This window comes from Sciurus carolinensis, chromosome 8 (genome assembly GCF_902686445.1).
Source record: "Sciurus carolinensis chromosome 8, mSciCar1.2, whole genome shotgun sequence".
In the NCBI taxonomy this organism is placed as follows: Eukaryota; Metazoa; Chordata; class Mammalia; order Rodentia; family Sciuridae; genus Sciurus; species Sciurus carolinensis.
In genome coordinates, this window is record NC_062220.1 from 58,989,687 (window position 1) to 59,009,850 (window position 20,164).

General features: G+C 33.6%; 1 protein-coding gene across 13 annotated transcripts in view; it reads left to right on the forward strand.

Moving 5' to 3' along the window:
* Positions 1-20,164, forward strand: part of Cacna2d1 (calcium voltage-gated channel auxiliary subunit alpha2delta 1) — a 460,852-nt gene that overhangs the window by 35,609 nt on the left and 405,079 nt on the right. For 6 of the 13 annotated variants that reach the window (XM_047560214.1, XM_047560216.1, XM_047560218.1 and 3 more), the window contains exon 2: positions 10,037-10,240. The exons of 6 other annotated variants lie outside the window; for them this stretch is intronic. In XM_047560214.1, the coding sequence (XP_047416170.1) occupies positions 10,086-10,240 (155 nt within the window). In that variant the 5' untranslated portion in view covers positions 10,037-10,085. Of the gene's footprint in view, positions 1-2,384; positions 2,479-10,036; positions 10,241-20,164 lie in introns of those variants that run through there. One more of the 13 variants, XM_047560215.1, reaches the window with a different exon arrangement.

Below are 20,164 nucleotides of genomic sequence, written 5' to 3' on the forward strand. Positions count from 1 at the left end.
TTCCAGTCTTCCCCACTAAGGAGCATCCATATAGTTTGGGTGGGCTCTGATTCCATGCTAATCTGAGTAATGTCTTCCCTCTTGACACTGGTGGGAATAACACCCAAGTTGGTCTAGAATGATACCTAAAACTATTACTTCTTAAGTAGGGAAGAGACAATTTCTCTTCTGGATTTTGTGAGAGATGGATACATTGTCAGGGGTTGCTACATGATTTTGCTGTCCTAAATGAAGCTGCGATAATATGCTACAAGGAAAAAGTGTGAAAACAATTGCAGAGAAAGATCAGGGAATCCTAACTTAAACTCTGCTTGTAAGTCCACTTGACTATTAGAGATTTTGCAAGCAAGCCAAAAATAATACCATTAATGGTGTAAGAAATTTGAGCCTTTTGTCTCTTGCCACTAAAAACATTCTAATTAATGCAAAGATATATTTATATTAATTCCAGGATCTTTCTCTAGTTGGGGTCTGGTTAGCATTTCAGATGTTGACTGGATATCTTGACTTCAGTGTCATCAGGGTGTACTTAAGTTCAGAATTACAGCATTTGTTATCTCTACACTCTCTTATCCCAATCTTCTCTTCTACTTTATTTTGTCTTGATTAATTAATTATTATTATTATTATTATTATTATTATTTTGAGATGGGGTCTTGCTTTGTTGCTTATGCTGGTCTTGACCTCCTAAACTCAAGTGATCCTTCATCCTCAGCCTCCCATGTTCTGGGCCTACAGGTACATACCACCTGACCTGGCTATTTATTTGATTTTTGCTAATAGTGTCACCCTGTAGGTGTTTTAAGTTAGAAAATTTAGAAGCAGCTCAGCACCTCCCATTTCTATGTGTTTTCATTCCATTTCCACCTAAATTTAATTGTCTACCAACTACTTCCTTACCACTTTCTATTCCCAGTGCTATTGACTTAGGTCAAGGCTTAGCCACATCTTAACTGAATTGTGATATTTTGTTGTAATAAATAATAATTATTGATTTTTCACCTCCAAAATCTAATTGTCTGTTTGCCTTGTTGCAGTCTAATAATCTTAAGAATATGTAAGTATAAACAGACTTCTGACTGTGTCCCTTCTTTATTTAAAAGTATCTTGCAGACAAGATATGATTTTCATTTTTGAACCACAACTTATTTTTGAATTTTCTTTTATCTTCCTTCTGATCTTTATTTGAAAAATGGGAATAATATTAATAAGCATAGATTTTTTTTGAGAGGGTTAATGAAGACACATGGACAAGTGTCTGAAAATAGTGAGATCCAGGTTAAGTGACTGAACACTGGACAGTTTTGACTGGAAAACTCTAGTGTTAAAATAAACTTTTCTAAATGGAATGATGATTGTCTTTACTATGTTAAAGACAGACCTGTCTCCATAACTTTGCAAATACTATTCCTTTGCTGGCTTCTCTTTCATAATCTGAATGACTGGTCCTTTCTCCATCAATCATAACTTGTTAACAAACAACCTTATTAATGACTTCTGTGACATTGTATTTCCATAGTTTAAAAAACAACTCATCTTTCTCTACTAAGTTCTGCAAAAATAGAAAATAAAACCTGTTTACCTAACTCTACGCTTATACTTCCTATTCCATTTCCCAATTTTATTCTTCTCTTCCACTTACAAATATATAACTCTTTATGATTTACTTATTTTTTACATTTGCATTCATATTCACTACCATATCCCCAGTCCTAGGAGAGATTAGCATATTGAGGGGATGAATGAATTATTTATCTTTTCATTTTCAATACATAACACAGTAGCTAGTCATATGATGGGCACTAAAAAAAAAAAGTCAGCTGAGTAAGTTGTACCAAATCTGCACGTCTTCTTGTTTAGAAAGGGGAAATATAAATCTACAGGTGGTTTATCATTGTAAAGATTTAAGAAATTTTTATGATCTTGTGAGATTAATTTCTTTCTTTTATTTTTTCAGTTCTGAGGATTCAACCCAATGGTGCTTTACCTCAGCTCTATCCCTAGACCTTTTTATTTTGAGACCGGGTCTCACTAAGTTCTTGAGGCTGACCTTGAACTTGTGATCCTCCTTCCTCTCTTGAGTCACTAGGATTACAGGTGCGTGCCACCACTCTCAGAAAGAGTAGTTCAGTTTCTACATAGTTCTTGAAAACTTGCAGTAGAGATAAGTAGAATGAGATAGAAACAAGATTGCCTTTTAATGCTGATTGTGACTTTTATGAGATTAAAAATTGCATTTCATACTAATCACAGTTTAGACAGATATTGGTCAGTATGTTCAGCAGATTTGAATTATTGACTTAAATGTGGCAGGTTCGCTGTGCCATCGTCAAAATAACTTACAGTTTATAATTAAAAGGAAGAGTGAAAAGAAAGAAGAAAAGATGAAATGAAGGAAGGAAAGAAGAAAAAAAAGGATAGAACAAAAGAAATGGAAGAGGAAACTTCCTTGGTGGCCTAATGAGACCTCAAAGCTAAGTACAGCATCTTTGAAATGATATTTGTTATATTTGTCGTGTCTAAATCACAACACTTTGTTACTCTGAATATATTAGTGTACATATGTTATTCACATTCATGCAATACACATACGGATATTTACTGAACACATAATAAAGAATTATAAAATGCAAACTCCTTCTTTCTCTGATTGAAAATGCTATTGTTAAAATAAGCTTTTCTAAATGGAATGATGCTTGTCTTTACTGTGGTAAAGACAGTGAAATTATAGGAGTAGTAAATTGGCTGATTTGCTGCAATAAAAATTGTGAAGAGTTAGCAATCCTTCTCCCCCAGCTGTGTTCTTTCTTCCTTACTCTTCTTAAGTCTCTTAGCTACCTTTTAGGACTGGACTCCAGACTGGAGAACTCTTTTTTACATGTCAGAAGTTGTGGGTTAGCCTCAGCTCCCACAGTCTGGATGCTTAAGGAATGACTTCATCTGTGGACTTTTAGGCAGAGGTGTTGTTGGACACAGCCTCCCTATGACTCTTGTTCTGGGTCACTTTCTCCACCTGTCTCATCCTGTCCCATGGGTACCTCTCACCAGGCTTTAATATATTCAAGGTTGTTGGCTGTTGTTTACCTTCTTTCTGCCACCTGGCTTGTCCTTTTCTTTCTTATCATCTAATAAAAGCCATTCTGTCTTTTAAGACCCAATTTAAAGTCTTAATATGTAGTTAGAAGCTTGACTCTACTACTCTGTTAGTTTGATTAGTTATTTTTTAACTTCTGTATTTTTGCAATGGTGCTTATCACAAAGCATAGTAATGATTAAGTGGAGTGGTAGTTGCTTACCATATTCACTAATATAGCAATGTATGCTCAACAAGTTTGGCTGTCAGAAGGATTTAATTACCACCTTTTATACTATTGCTTTTTGTGCAAATACCTCATCAATCCCTTGTATTATATCAAAGATTTGCCTTTCATTTCTCTACTAATTTGTGTGCTCTAAAGCATAGATTTCTGCATTTTCAAATGCTCAGTTCTAGGCAAAATGATTATAATTATTTAAGAGTAATCACTGGTATTCTAAAAATTATTTCTTAAACACATGTATGAAATTTCTAAATAAAATCAATACAGGAAGATCAAGAGAATGCTGAAGAATAAAGTTATAAGAAAACTAATATATAAGTGTATCAAATATAATTATATTAAAATAAAATATGTTCTTAGATTACTATAAGAATGTTCAATTTTTAAATTTTCAGTTAAAAATAGAATGATTAGGTAATGTGTATGAGGGTAGGAAAGATAAACAAAACAACAAATGAGGGAGTGAGGTAGTGAAATAAAAGCCTATTCTTATTGGATTTTGGTTTCAAGACTACATGAGTTTTGTTGTTAGATTTTTGAATGGGGAATGGGAGTTGGGAGGATAATGCTACATTATTGAATATGGAAATTGGCAAAATACATGAAGAAATCAATGTGGAAATTCAAAAAGGAAAGCATTTGAGTTCCCAGTATTAGAAAGATGTGAGTGGATTTTAATCTCTAGTTTGGAGTTTTGTTAGACTTTTGTATTTAGCTAAAGAATAAAAATTGAAAGAAATCTTAGTTTCTAACATCAGTTGAAACATCCCCAACTTATGTTCTAACATCCCTGTCATGGTCCCTAACAGTTTGCAGTCCACTGCTGTGTCATTTCCTTCATGTCAATTTTATATTGCCAATCTGTGACCCAGATGTTTATTTTGATTAGGAGTTTAGACCTTGTTTTTATTATACATTTCCTTCATTATTTGGATACAAGGCAGTAGCAGGTCCACTCCTAGAAAACCAAACTTCAAAATGATAGCTTCACTTACAAGGGTGTAGATAATGGATAGAAATGAACGGCAGCATTACAAATTGAAGAATGGCTATGGTGGTGAAGAAGCAGTGAGTGCAGGAAGTCCCTAGGAGAGAGAGACATTGTATGATCCCCAAGTAGTAAATCACCAGGAGTTAAGGTGGATTATTTTAATCTTGAATTTTACAAAAAATAAAATTTTAAGTATTAATTACCCAAAATAATGAAATCATATTAGAAAGTCCAAGCAAATATGTAATTCTGAAATGAGGAAATGATTAACATTGTAATCTGTAGTTGGCTAAATATTTTTACGTATACCATCTCCCTTAAGCCTAACAAATGCTAGGGCTGTGTCTTTTATCCACTTTATTTTCTTACATACAAAGATTGAGACTCATAGTAGTGAAATGCTGTCTTCCTGACTCTAATTATTGTTTCCTTTCTGTTACAAATTTCTATAGGCTGAGAAAATTTGCATTTACTACTAAAAATTGACCACAATCTAAGGTGTTGTAACTGCAGCTAGACATGCATGCTCTTCTAACTTTCTTTAGATGATTAATTGTACCCAAATAGGCTTTTAATTGTACTTAACTGTATTCAGTTCTGTTCCTCAAACATTTTTAGAATACACATTTTATCAACAGATTTACATGAAATAGTTATAAGTGAGGTGTGTTGCATATTTAGATGAGACATGCTTAGACGGTTTTAAAAAATGTATCTGTATTACATTCAATTGTTATTAATAGAATATGAGGTAGAAAAATCTAAAACATGCAAATCAGAATGCTGTGGATAATACCAGGCAAGTATGCTTCAGAACACATATAGCAGCAGAACACATGGTGTAATGGAATGGACCCTGGAGTCAGATGCTTGACAGTGACCTTGTCACTTACTGGGAGTGCAATGCTAGGTCAATATCTTTTACTTTGCTCTGACTTTGTTTACTCCACCAGATTGAACAGTCTATCAAAGCTTTTTTTTGTTGTTGTTTATTTTACTCAAACATTCAATAATTTTTTTTTTGCGACTTAAGAAATATTTACTTTTCACCTTTGACCTCAGGCAATTTAAATTTACTCCTTCCTGCACCCTGCTCTTGATCCCCAACTGTTTCAATGAAGTGTTATTGCTACTGTTTTCCCATTAGAAATCTAGGAAGTGTTTACGTACATATCATAAATTATATATGCATTATATATACACCAATAACTTAAATGTGTAGTAATTTTACAATTTTTTTGATTATGCATTTTAGAATATGAAAAAATATTTTTTTCTTCTGTGTTTTCCTTTGTGTCATGAAGATGGAAATGAAAACTTTGGTATAAATACAGTGCTTCATGTGGTAGGCACATCCAAGAGAGCACAGTCACTAGTAGGGACAGATATTCTTAGAAGTGGATTTTAACTGTTGGAAATTTTTTTCAAATTCTAATTTTCATTTCATTAAATTAATTGTAAGAATATATAGAAACTGCATCTTTTACATCTATTACATTAAAATAAATAACTGGGAGCTAAAATTTTATTTTTAATCCATTTTCTAATATAAATGTATATTTGATTAACTCCTTATTAATTTGTGTGTTGTTTTTAACATGGATGCAGTACTATTATTGGAGCCATTGCATAACTTGTACTCATTTCTGCAGGGTTATATATTCAGTGGGTTATATATTCATTAATTCCAAGAAAATAGTGCTGTTCTTTGTGTAAGTAGTCAGTATTTCTATGTTGTGAGATGGTCTTCATTTATATTACCTCATTAAAGTCACAAATGTCTGTATATAGGTAAAAGTTTTACATATAAGTTATTTCAAGGTGATGAAAGTTTTATTACCCATCTGCCTTTTCCCTCCTTTCTCCCTTCCTTCCTTTCTTCATTCCTTCATTTTTCTTAATCTATTTGAATCTTTCAGAACTAAGCCAAGCGATTGATTACCTAGAACCTCATGTTTATAAACTTCATGTAACTTTTGGAAGGTTAACATGAATAAAATGACTTCTAGTCTTTCTGGCTCTAAATAAATTCTTACAGGACACCTGTATATCTAAATCCAAAGGTAAACATTTTCTAATTAGGACTTTTGCATTGACATGGAAAAAGATCCAATAATTTTCTTTTTCTCAAGTCATCTAATGCTTGTATGTTGTTTTCTTTATTCTCTTAACCGTATTAATAAGTGACTTAGTATCATTTTATTTGTATCTATTTGTGATTTAGTATATCACTTCTCACAGGGATATTTTCTAATGAAGCCACAGTTAAGGAAAAAGGAAAGTTTATATGGAACAAGCTGGTCTATATGATGGATTAAAGCTGGAAGGAATTTCAGTCTTTTCCATCCCCCTCTTTATTAATTTGATTTTTGGTTACCTAATATTGAACTCTGGGGCACTCAGCTACTGAGCCACATCCCTAGTCCTATTTTGTATTTTATTTAGAGACAGGTTCTCATTGAGTTGCTTAGTGCCTCCCCTTTGCTGAGACTGCCTTTGAACTTGAGATCCTTCTGCCTCAGCCTCCTGAGTCACTGGGATTATAGGCATGCACCACTGTACCCGGCTCCAGTCCCCCTCTTTAAATCACATTTTGTGTAACTCCCAATTTTGTGAACAGCTCCTGCATTAGTGCTTGGTTTAAATCTGTGTGGGGGTTGCAGGGGACTATTATTGGAAAAAGTTTAAGGAATCTAAAAGCCAAATATAATATTTGTACTATATCCTGTCTTGACTTGTCTCATAATTGGTACCCGCCTCCCCCATAGTACAGACAATTAAAAATAACTAGTTTGAATTTAAATCATTTAATCTGGGTGATCTGTGCCTTCAGAATTAGATGAATGGGCAGAAAGTCAGGTCAATCAGGAAGAAGTGGAGGCTGTGCTTTATGAGTTCCCAGTCCTGATCAATCTCTCAGGAATTATGAAGAGTTTCCTCTGACAGATGAAACATGCAGATTACATAACTCATTTCTGGGTAATTATGTTCTTAAATGGGTAATGTGTTGTTAGATTTTAAAACTCTTTGAATTAGCTTTTTTTCATCTTGGTACTCTGTGCTTTTTGAGATTTTATATGGTCAGAGGAACTGTGAGTGAAGCTCAATATTGACATGAACAGTGCAAACAGCAGATGGTTAGATATTGATGGAGACATTTGTTACTAGGCTAGTTGTCTTGCCTAGATGTACAGCTCTCTGGTAGAGTTTTGGTCTTCTTTCCTGCTTTTCCAAGCTGTGTACCTTAGGAGAAGGAAAGAATCTAAAGGCCCTTTTGTGTTTCTTCAATGGGAAAAATAGAAGGGAAAGTCAGGATAGCATGGACCTCAGGTGAAGCCATCATTACTAGGTGGAACTTCTACATCATGGAAAAGAACACTTCTTTTCAGAATGGATGGCCATTTTAAGAAATATTATTTTATTTTTACAACTGTGAGTCTCTTCAGTAATTAATGTTTTCTATGTGGGACAATTAGTTATATATATATATATATATTTTTTTTTTTTTTTCTTTTGGTATTGGGGATTGAACCCAGGAGCACTTAACCACTGAGCCACATCCTCAGCCCTTTTTTATATTTTATTTAGAGACAGTATCACAGAGTTGTTTAGGGCCTTGCTCAGTTGCTGAGTCTGTTTGAACTCACAATCCTCCTGCCTCAGCTGCCTGAGCTACTGGGATTATAGGCAGGCACCACTGTGCTTGGTTTATTTGTGGTTTTTGTTGTGCTATCCCATAGCAAGCTATAAACACCTCGAGAAATAAAGGTGTCCTATAAGTCCTTTATGTAGGAGAGATGTGACTGGGCTTCCTGGGCTCCCAGGAATCACACACATTCACAGTTGTTTGCAAAATAGATTTCTTTCCTAAAAATAGAATTTCATGTCTTTGATATTCATGTGTTATAAGTTCTTTGCCAAAGTGATTCCGTTATGATATGGTCCGTAAGGTCTGCTTTAAGGACTTGCTAAAGAGTCTGTTCAACTTCAACTCTTCTTCCAGTTTCAGATTTGCTTAATGATCTGAGAGCAGGGAGAATACTCAGCTTTCCCAAGTATTGTTTTTTATTCCAAGAAAGCAGGAAGCTTTACATACAGGCAGACTTACTATCCCTCCTTTGTGTTAGAGGAAGGTTAGAACCTAGGAGAGGACTTGTTCTCTCTAGTATGATTCTTATAAATACTTGCACTGAGTACATTAGAACATTCTACTGATTGTCATTTAAATCATTCTCAGGACATTGCCTTTTCTGTAAAGCTTTGCCTGTTTCATTTTGCTTGTTCTGTTTTATTCCCTGAAGATCCCAGAGAAGGTCCCACAAACTCTAATTGTCTCCTCCCCTGAGCTCCTGCTGCACATTTTTAAAAACTTAAATAACAACACTAAATAATATGTGAGATGTATTTAACTCATAAATAAATTATCAAATATAGAAATTTTAAACACTCTAGGATTTTAACTTCAAGACAATTACTAGTAACTTATTAGTTACTCAATAAATTAGATATTGCTACCTGCATTTAAACATGGGGAAATCAACTGGGAGCTTCTGTTTCACCCATCAAGTAAGAATGAAGCATCAAATCTGTGTATCAGCCAGGAGAGCCAATTTCATGGTTAGGAACCTGCAGGGACAGGCAAAGAAGATCAGTTCAGCTGAGACAACACTTCATACTGTTTTGAATCCTAGATATCTAAATGCTGTTTTATGAACTGAATACATATAGAAGAATAGAGAAAAAGTAAAACCCCAGAAAAATAATATTTCTTGAAAAATCAAAGTAAACATAATATATAAATAAATATTAAAGTGTTTTTTCAAATATCACCAATATGAGTATTTACAGCTTATGGATCTCTAGTGTGTATTGAGATATTTGTGAGGCTAGAAATGATAGCCAAAATGGTAATTATCTCTAAAAGAGAATAATACTAAGGGACAAAGCAAAAAATTCTGATCCTTTGTATCTGGTTTACCTTGATTTTTTTTCAATTGTACTTCTTCTTTTTGTTCTGGAAAAAAGTGCTTAGAGAATTAATTTTTGTTTCTGTGTATGTTTTCATTTTTTAAATTGATTTTTTAGATTTTCTTTCTTTCTTTTCCTTTTTTCTTATTTTTGGTACCAAGGATTGAACCCAGGGGTGCTTAATCACTGAACCACATCCCTAGACCTTTTTTCCCTTTTTCTATTTTATTTAGAGACAGGTTCTCACTGAGTTGCTTAGTGGCTTGCTGAGTTGCTGAGTTTGTCTCTGAACTCACAATCATCCTGCCTTAGCCTTCCATACCTCTGGGATTACAGCATGTGCCACCACACCTGGTGTGATTTTTAAAGATTTCTTACAAATTATTTTCTTGGTTGACATATTTTTATATTTTTATGAGGTACCAATGTGATGTTTTCATTCTTGTGTATGTTAGGTAATGATCAAATCAGAGTAATTGGCATAACTCTCATCAAAATGTTATTCTTTTTCTAAGATGAGCACATTCAGAATCCTCTCTTCTGAGGATTTTGAGGTATAACAGTGTATTATTGTTAACTGTGTTCACCTCACTGTGTCCTAGGCCATCAGAACATTATTAGATGGTCAAGTTTTGAGGAGAGATCATAAACAGATTTCCTTTATAGTAAATTTATGTATTGTCATTTTGTCTGCAAAAGGTGAGCACTGTACAGGACCTCATAGTTACATTACGCCTGTTGCTTTTTCTTCCTGCAGAAAAGAAAATGCCACCCTGGCGAAGTGAAGGCCAAGTTGGTGCTCCTTAATGCACCTGACTTTGCATGCTGCTCCCCATCACCTTAGTTACATCTTGTGCTGCTATCTCATGTTCCCTAGAGCTGCTAGCAGAATCTTATATGCAGTGGGGAATACCAGCCTCGACCTGAATTTATTTTCACAGTTTTGTTTGATTTGCTCTCGGTAAAGAAGCTTGGTGATTAAAACATGAAATTTATTTTCTAACCCGTCTGTTCTCTAGTTTGTCAAACCTCCACTTAACCACTACTAAAGTAATCAAAGAAAGCAAAAATAAACCATGATTATGAGGTATAATGAAATTTACAGAATGTTTGCTAATTTTTAGGGTCAAAGTGAATTTATAAATAGAAAGTTAGTATTTCCTTTTTGATTTCAAATAAAAAGAAACAATCCTGCCAGTAGATAGATCTAGAGATGGTGAGACTAGGTCAGGTTTATATTTGAAATGAGAAAATGTCACCATGAACCTGAGCAATTTATGATTCTAAAGTATTTTAATTTCCTTTGCTCTTTTTCATTTGCATCTAGCTAAAACATATAATACAACTATTACCATAGTGTTCTCAGGTATTTTGAATGGAAAATGACTGAAATAATATAAATGAGCTAGTTTTGCACAGTTATTCTTGATTATCCAAGCATCTCAGAGAATTAAGAGTTCATTTAGAGTGTGAAGCCTTATATTTTCATGGTACCTTTCATTTTTGGTTCATCATGTCAGTATTTTATGACCTCATAAAAGAAATTTTCTTCCCTTGGTACTTCCCAGAATGATCAAACATGTGTGAATTTAAGGAAACATTAAACTTGGCAGTGAAAAACAAGCCAACAACATTGCTTAAATATATGTTTTTGATTCACACTTGATCTTTACTGATCCAGCATTGATCTTAAATTTCATGTGTAGAATAGTTTTTAAGAAAAATGCCTTTTTAAAAAGGGGATGGTGGAAATTTGAATTGCAACTAAGAATACTTTAAATTTGGAAGGGTAAGAAAGTCAGACCTATTTGAAGGAGATATATTACAAATGTGTCTGTTTTTGTTAGTACTATTTCCTTTGTTTATTAAACCAAAAAAAAAAAAAAAAAAAAAGAAGAAGAAGGAAAAAGAGCCTCTTGGACAAGTGTTAACAATGTATGTTACTTCAAACATCATAGTGAGGACACAATGATTTATAAAGGACATGTGGCCATTGGAAATAAGATTACTTTGAAAAGCTTTCATGACTGCAGTAATTAATAATTAAACTGCCACGCTTGTTCTTTAACCACATTATATGCAATATGTTTAATTTTCCACTTCTATAAAAATGTATGTTAAGAGAGTGTGTGTGTTTTATTGGTATTCATCTAATTGCTTAGCTATAATTATTTTTTGTTTGTTAAAAAAATCAGTATATTTTTACAATAAGTTAGATATATTTGCCTATAGATGGTGTGCAAATGTCTTTTTTTTTCATTCTTCAAACCTGCATTATGTATTTCTGCAAAGTGCTGGTTCTTACTGGGCATTCGCTTGGCTTTAGGAGGTTATGATTAGTATGTTAAAATGTAATTTGAAGCCAGAGCTAATATCTTCCACCAATCTCATGTGTAAATGTATTTCATAAGTATTGTATATTTTGTACTTGTTAATGATGTGCAGTTGCACTGATGTGAAAGTTCCACAGGAAAATGTAGCACAGATAAGAACTGACAAATTAGTTGACTAAAAGGGAGAATTATATAGTCCAATAGTTCTTTGTTTGTTTTTTGTTGTTTTCTTTTGTGTTCCCTTTGTTGAATGCTCTTATTCCAGTGGTTCTTGCTCTTTGACAGACAAAAGCTGCTGCCCCTTGGGGCTCTCCAGGGGACTTTGCAAAAGACTGCAAGAGTGAATAGTGATTCCGTGAACTCAAAACATTTTAAAATTATCTGAAAATTTCTAGTTAAGTTATTCTAATGTGTTTACAACCCTAACCCTAAATATTAATGCCAGGATTTAGTTAATGTTAGGATAAAAATAAACTTAATCGCAGGATCAGAAAATGCATCCTCTGTAGGTGATATCTTGCTATAGTAAAGTATAGTAAATGGATTCTTTGGAACAGTGTATTTTATCACAAAAACAGCAAGTTCCCAGATGGATTTGTAAAAACCATTTAATCCACACTGTAGCAGATATAAAATTACAATAGAACTGTGTCAACTATATTTGACACCAGACTTTTGTGTGCCTTTACTCTCCTTGAGCATCAGTGGGAAATATTTGTAGGGACTAAGAGTGGAGGATGGAGGTATGAAAGCAGAGATAGGTTTAAAAAAGGCCCTTTCTCTAAAAAGCTCATAATTCTTTCCAGACTGTAAGTAAGATATGGTCTGTTCCCATTTGAGATTCTGAATTGTCTTATTCCAGCAGTGGAGTGAATGTTCCAGCCTTTTTGGACAACCAGTAGCAGGGAAGAAAGGACAGGACCAGCAAGGAATATATTGAGCAAAGTGCTCTTGCTCTCAGAGGGCTTGCCATCTAGAGAGAGGGCAGACAGTTTTTAAATTCCTTGTCTTATATAATGAAGCACTGCCAGTGATATTGAACAAGGAGGAGGGAACCATTAATGTGCACACAGGAGACAGCATTTATGCCAGGCCTGTATTTTAGCAGGGGCTAAAGGGTGCAAGAGCATTTCAATACATTACTGTGATTTATGTTCCATCTATATGCATTAATTGATTCTTACATCATGCCCTAAAGTTTTCCCTTGTGTCTTGAATCAACATTCCGTGAAGAAGAACTCCATCCCTGCTATTTTCAGCAGTGAAATGTACTTTCTGTTGATTTCTGCCTTAGGTTGTGCTTTAAAGTCATCTTCAATCACTAATTTTCATCATTTGTATATAAAGCAAGAAATGCTTTGTGTTTCTTTTATTTATAGCATTTTAATGCAAAAAATTTTTTCATATTGAAAAACAAATTCTGGGCAAAAGCCTTGTTTTTTGTTCTTTTTCATTTGACTATCAGTGATCTATTTTTTGTTAAAATATTATACAAACCAATTGCATTAGTATGCTAAGAGTAGATATAATAAAATACCATAACCTGGGTGGCTTATACAACAGATATTTATTTCTGACAGTTGTGGAGACTGGAAGTCCAAGGTCAAGGTGCTGACCAATTTGGTCAGCATAAGGGCCCTTTCCTGGATAGGGGTAGCCACCTCTGTTGTGTGTACTGTCATGGTTGATAAAGATCAATTCTTCTCTCTTCTTTTTGTAAAGGCACTAATTTCATCATGAGGGACCTACTCTCATGACCTCCCAGTGGCTGCAAATACAGTCAACTGGGGGTTAGGTTTTCAACATACAACATTTTTTTTGGGGAGAGGGGTGATAGTTCAGACTCTAGCATCCAAACCCAAACCAAAATACCCTTGGAAACTGTCAGTTGTGGCATTAATTCTCTAGGGTTTTAATCAAGTTAAACTTGATTATTGAGAAATTGAACTACCTACTGTAACTGAAAAGAAGCTAATTTTTCTGTATCTTTCAACATTTCATGTTTTCAGTACTGACTTGACTATATATGGTGAATGTATACTTCATGCAGATTTATATATTTTTTCCAGTAGCTGCTTTGGCTGATTTGAAAAAATTATTTGGTTTTTCAAATGTCTGAATTTTTTTAATCATCTACATGCCTTATTATAAGTTGGTACTTGATATTTACTAATGTCAACATGGAACATATTAACTGGTAGGAAAAGAACTTGGAATAAAATAGGAATCAAGCATGTGTGTATTAGAAACTAACTTTAGTATCAAACATACTTAATTCAAAACAGGGAAATTTAGGAAAATTGGTGAAAGTTCCTATGGAGATGGATGCAGGGCAAATCAGAGCTCAGGTGGTAAAGGAAAAACAATAAAAATGCCATGCTTGATCCTTTTCTGAAAGCTTCAGTCCATTCAGTGTTTCCTTGAACTGTATGCCTTTAAACGACAACACACTTGCTAATATTTTGTATGTACGTCCATTTTTATTAGCACCCCTGAGTACATACTCTCTATCCCTTGGTTTAAATATCATTCTTCTGTGATTCATTCTCTCTCTCTCTCTCTCTCTCTGTAACTATTAAAAATTATCTTCCTTCTTAGGCTACAGATTTGCTGCTCCATTTCTCCTTAGTGCTTTCTCTTCCCAGCGAGGCTGAATATGAATAATTGAATGGCAGGTGGTTTTAGTTCAGAGTGGCTATGGTACAGCTGGCAGTCTTGCCCACAAGCATCCATAGATGGGAAAGTGTAGCCTCAGGGCCAGCTTTTCTCTTTTGGATAGATCAGTGGCCCCAAAACCCCAGGAAAAGAATTTCTGTACACTACTATCACAGAGAAAAATGCCCAACATGAACTCTAAGTTATGTTCTGATCAGGGCTGTGTTTTAACTGGTAGATATGTACATTGTCTAGTAGTTAACATTTATAGCTTCTGGTAACTTTCACATTCCTAGACAAAATATCATTGTGAATCTTCTTATATTACTGTGGAGTCAATAATTTAGAGGGATTACAGTATTATTTCAATAAATGCAATGGAATGGTTGAATCTCAAACCTTAGATAGTTGAGAAAATTACTGAGTTATCTGCAAGTCCTTTGCTACCATGATACATTTTCACATAGGAAAAATAATTCAGATATATTTTCTCTTGGGGGATAAATAGTAAATATTTGTGAACACCAGTCATAGGATAGATTTTATACCCTTTCTAGATATCTACACATGTCACCTAATTAGTCTTAAATACCAATAACTCATCTAATCTTTTCAGAAGTACCATTTCAGGCCTTGTAACATTTACGGCCTCACAAAGCGTATTATGGAGGAGGTGGTCCCCTTACACTTACTTAGACAACTGATGACAAATAGAAGGTCATTTTCTGATTTAAGGGGTCACTTTCCTTTCTTCTCTGGAGGGCCACCATCCCGCCCACTGCCCCTCCCCTAACAGTTCTCTGAATGGTCTCAATGAATGGGCCAGCACGCCTCTGTTTGGGCCTCAGCCCCTCTTGGTGCCACACTTGAAAAGAGCAGGTGCAGGTCAGAAGTGAATGGGGCAGCTCAGGATCACTGCTGGGAAACATGCTCACGCAAGTCACAAACTAATCTGGGAATGACTTCAGACAAAGAAAACAAAAGGACACTTTAGAGTTGACATCACCACTTGACAGGACAACTCTAAGAGGAGAAGCCATGGACGTTGCTTCTCTTTTTCTTTCACTTTAGTTCTAGTACATTTTAGAAGGGAAGGATGAAACTGTGGCCATCAGAAAATCAGGATATTTCCTTAAGTTTAAGGGAAGTAAAAGCAGTTATTCATCATATATGCCAGTAATCTCACTAGAATGCTCTATGCATATAACCCAGCTTCAATTTGAACTTATTTTATTAGTTTTGGCTTCACTTTATCCTTTTTAAGAAGCATGCTTTCTTTAAGTCAGGGAGCTTTATTTCTCACTCTGTTTTTTTGTTTTTAAATTAGTCTCATGGATATGGGTAAAATAAGTCCTTTAGGGAAATAGTGTATTTCTGTGCATGTTTTGTTTTATTTATATACTTATATAAATCAGCACTGTATAAAAGAAAAAAAATCACATAGAATTAAAGACATGGAAAAGGTAAATGCAAGTAAAAGGGCAGGATATTCTGCAGACATAAAAACCATAGGGTGTTGCATAGTTAATAAAAATTGACCTGAAAATTTCATTCTTGAATTGTCAAAGAAGGGAAATAAGTCTGATATATAGTTTCTATATGGAAGTAGTGTTAACAGTTGCATAGGTGAGCTCAAGTATTTTTCCTGGTTTGAAGTAACTGTTAAGTATCTTTAAATGTCTGTGCTTAGATTGAAGTCTTCCCATGGGTTTTTAATTCATGACTTATTGAAGAATTAATAACTGTTGGTCTGGACTTCATAAACTTCTTTCCATAACAGCCAGGGATCACATAACAAAGTCCAATTTAGTAAAAGTAATTTTACAGGGTTTTAACATGTTATATTCTAAGAACCTAGCTTTGATCTACATAAAATTTGGATTTCAGAAAGATGTCTTTTAAAATGTTTTTCATAAACAAAATTTTTCTTCACCAGGCTAATGATGAAAGTAGCCACAATAATTTGAGAATATATTCTCTGTAGGATCCTGGAATCCACAGTCTGCTTATCAGAACCATTTATGTGTATTAAAACAAATGAGTAGTTGTGGGTTAGAGGTTTTGTGATAATTGAATGATCTGATCCAAAAGCATATTCAATGGATGTCTTTCCCTCTCATCTACTATTTACCTCTATAAAAATGTGTACTAAGAGAGTGTCTAGAGTTACAGTGGACTTTTCTTTATGTAATCATTCTGGATTATTCTAACACATGAAAAATTGATCATTTTCCAAACCTACAGAATACAAAATAATGATTTTTTTTCCTCTAGGTTTGGACTCTGGAATAAAGGAAATATTGACAGAAAGTTGTATGAATAATTTGGAAAAACAAGGTGGCATCATTACAGATATATTTGACTTTTTATAATTTTCCAATCTATCATACAACTAATTATCGTAGTTTAATTTTATCATCATTTTTGGGGGTCAGAAAACATGAAATTTGAAATGAATCACTCATTAATGCGAAATGGAAAGTTTCTGCTTCATGGAAAATGTGATGGGAGGCAATCATGGTTGGAGAAGAGAATGTAAATGTAATAAACTTTGAGAGCTTAAGTGTAATGCTACAGTAGGAAAAGAAAAGAAAAAAAAAGGATGAGGGATGTAATTTAGTGGTAAAGTACCTGCCTAGTATGTGCAAGGCTTTGGGCTCAACCCCCTAGTACAGAAAGAGAGAGAGAGAGAGAAAAGGCAGGATTAATGCTTGATGATTTCCCTTTAGAAGTAGTGCTACATTAGAGAGAGCCTGGGATATGGGGGCTGGATAAAGAGATGTGGCAAGGTACTAACTTTGCTTTTTATTTCATTTTTCACATTAGGGATTATGACATTGCCTATTATGGATAGTGCAAAGGTACTAACTTTGCTTTTTTTCATTTTTCACATTTAGGGAGTATGAAATATTGTACTATGGATAGTGCAGTAGATTCTTAAGATATCTAAATTTTTAGTGGAAGATAATGGACAAATCAAAAATAAATTTATAACTGACAAAAGTTGGAAGAATGGTGAGAGAATGATAGAGAAATAGGGGAAGAGAGAAAAGTAGTACATGTGAATTAGTTTTTATATATTTCATAGAAAGATTAAGTAGGTATTACTTACAGCTGAAGAATCAAGAAAGAGGTAAACACAGATTACTGTAAGTTACAAAAGTAGCCCAAACAAGAATTATGAACAGGGCTGGGGTTGTAGCTCAGTGGTAGCGCACTTGCCTAGCGTGTATGAGGCACTGAATTTGATCCTCAGGAACACATTAAATAAATAAATAAATAAATAAAGTTGTGAAAAAATAAAATTGCTGTTTTTTTACAATGAATTATGTACAGAAACTGGAAAAAAGTGTTTATGCCATCATAGACTGGAACTGGTTATGGAACAAAAGAAACTTCTACTTTTATTTTTATGACTTTCCATATTATGTGTTACTTGATATTTTATATGAGTCTTGAGTGGTTCATTGTGTATATTAAGTCTGATATTTCAGATAATTATCTGAATGTTTAATGATATTTAAATGTTTCCTAGGACAATAAATACACACCCACCCACCCATGATTTAAAAAATTTTTCTTTTCTGAGAAGTTCAGATAAATGTAAATAAGTTAGATAAATGTGATTTTTTTTGTAAAAACTGCATTTTTTAAGACTTACAGTTTATTTTTCTCAATTATGAGCTGAATTTTTTTTTTATTAGAGCTTTATAGTTATATATAGTAGATGGGTTGGTACTGACAAACTCATACAAATGAATAGAATTTTTTGTAAGGGGATAGGATTGTTTGTATTTTAAATGGTAAAAATGTTACATTCTTTTATTTATCAAGATTATCTTTGACATGTTTTTAAGGGAGAAGTAAATGTTTAATAACTTTATGAGAAATATTTCATATGAATTATTAGATCTTCAAGTCAAGCATTATTTAATAATTTTGTTGGCAACTTAGGTTATTTTCAAAATCAAGTAGAGTGTTAATAATATTAAAGAATCTTATTGTAGTAATAATAATAAGTTAGTATTTTACCAAATCCAATTCATGCAGAATTAGATATATACGGAAAGCTTCATAAATTTATAGCTAATGTATGAAAATCATAGAAAAATATAATATGATTCAACAAAAATTCTAACTATCAATTAAGAATATTAAAATAAGTCAAGCATGGTGGTGCATGCCTGAAATTCCAGTTCCCTGGGTAGTTAAATAGTAGAATTTGGAGTTTGAAGCCAGCTTATACAACTTAGTTAGGTGCCTCCCTCAAAAAAAAAAACAAAAAAAAAACCGTAATGTAATTTTCAAGAAACTGAACCCATCATCACATAATTTTGAATACAGCTACAATATTTGATATTTGATGAGCATTAATACAGTTAACCCTCTCCATGTTCATGGGTTCTACATCCATAGATTCAACAATTGCAAATAAAATACACTTTACCCCCAAAACTTTGTCTATATTGAACACGTGTAATTTTTTTCCTGGTGATTGTTCCCTTAACAATACAATATAGCAACTATTTACATAGCATTTACATTATACTACATATTGTAAGTGATGTAGAGATGATTTAATGTATATAGGAGGATGTGCATGGATTATATGCTAATACTATGCCATTTTGTATAAGAAACTTGAGCATTCACAAATTTTGGTATCTGTGGGAGTGTAAGAGTATTCTAAATAATCCCAGGCACTTTTAATCTAATATTATGTTTAATTTAATTCTCACAACATCCTTGAGAGAACAGTAATGCTAAATAGCTGTTTTACATGTAAGAAAACAAAGATTGAAAGAGTCTAAGTGTCCTTCATATTAAGTTCTTCATATTCTAAATCCTGAGCTCTAAAGTATAAACATTAAATCAAAGTTCAGTGTATTTAGGTTACATAGTTTGGATGAGAGTTTGAGTTAGTTGCCCTTTAGGGTTTTTTTTTTTTTTATTTGTTTTTTAACATCAACCAAATGTCTTAATGGTTATCTTTTAGCTTACATGAATCCAAATGACTTTGACTTTCTAGTAGTCATGGTTGTATATTTAATAATATAGAGTGAGAAGGTCAATCCTTTTTCTCACGAGGTGTTCTTCATATTTTATCTCATTGAGGGTTAGAATAAAGTATTTTGGTGATACATAGAAGGATGTAGAAATGTATGAGTCTCTACCAAGCACTGCTTTTGTTTTAGACTCTGTAAAGTAGTTGTATATACAGGTACATAGATGGTACTGAAGTACTGATTTCATAGAAGCACCACAAATAACCAATAGCCTACTGCTTCCTTTGTAGCTAATGATTTAGTGGCAGATAATCTCATATGAATCTGAATTTTGAGATTGGAATGTTCAAGTATTTGTGGAAATAAAAATCAAAGCAAGAGAGAATGAGAAAATTAGATTCCCTAGAGGACTGAGTGTTTTCAAATTCTTAGAATCAGAAAAAGGAGAACATGATTGCTTTAGTCTCAGCCTGATAATCATGTGGCATTCCAGTGACTTGGGAAGGCAGAGGAAGGAAGCTCCCAAGTTCAAGGCCAACCTGGGTAATTTAGTGAGACCTGGCCTTAAAATAAATAGAAAGAAAGGCCTGAGGGTGTGGCTTGAAAAAAAAAAAAAAAAGCAGTAAGTACAAGAAAGATGTTTTCCTGTAAAGGGTCTTAAAGGGTTCCTTCCCTTTAAATTTTTAGTGGAATATAATGGGAAAAAAATTATACCTAAAAAGAATTAGAAGGAAGAGAGAATGATGGTGGCTTCTGATTATCGATATTCACGGGCCATTTAGTATTTCAAGTGTGAACAATTAAGATTATCAAATCCATCATTTAGGTAGAGCAAGGTGAAGAAGGTAAGCTTTGATCCAGAAGGAAAGAGGGAAACATTTCAAGTTTCAA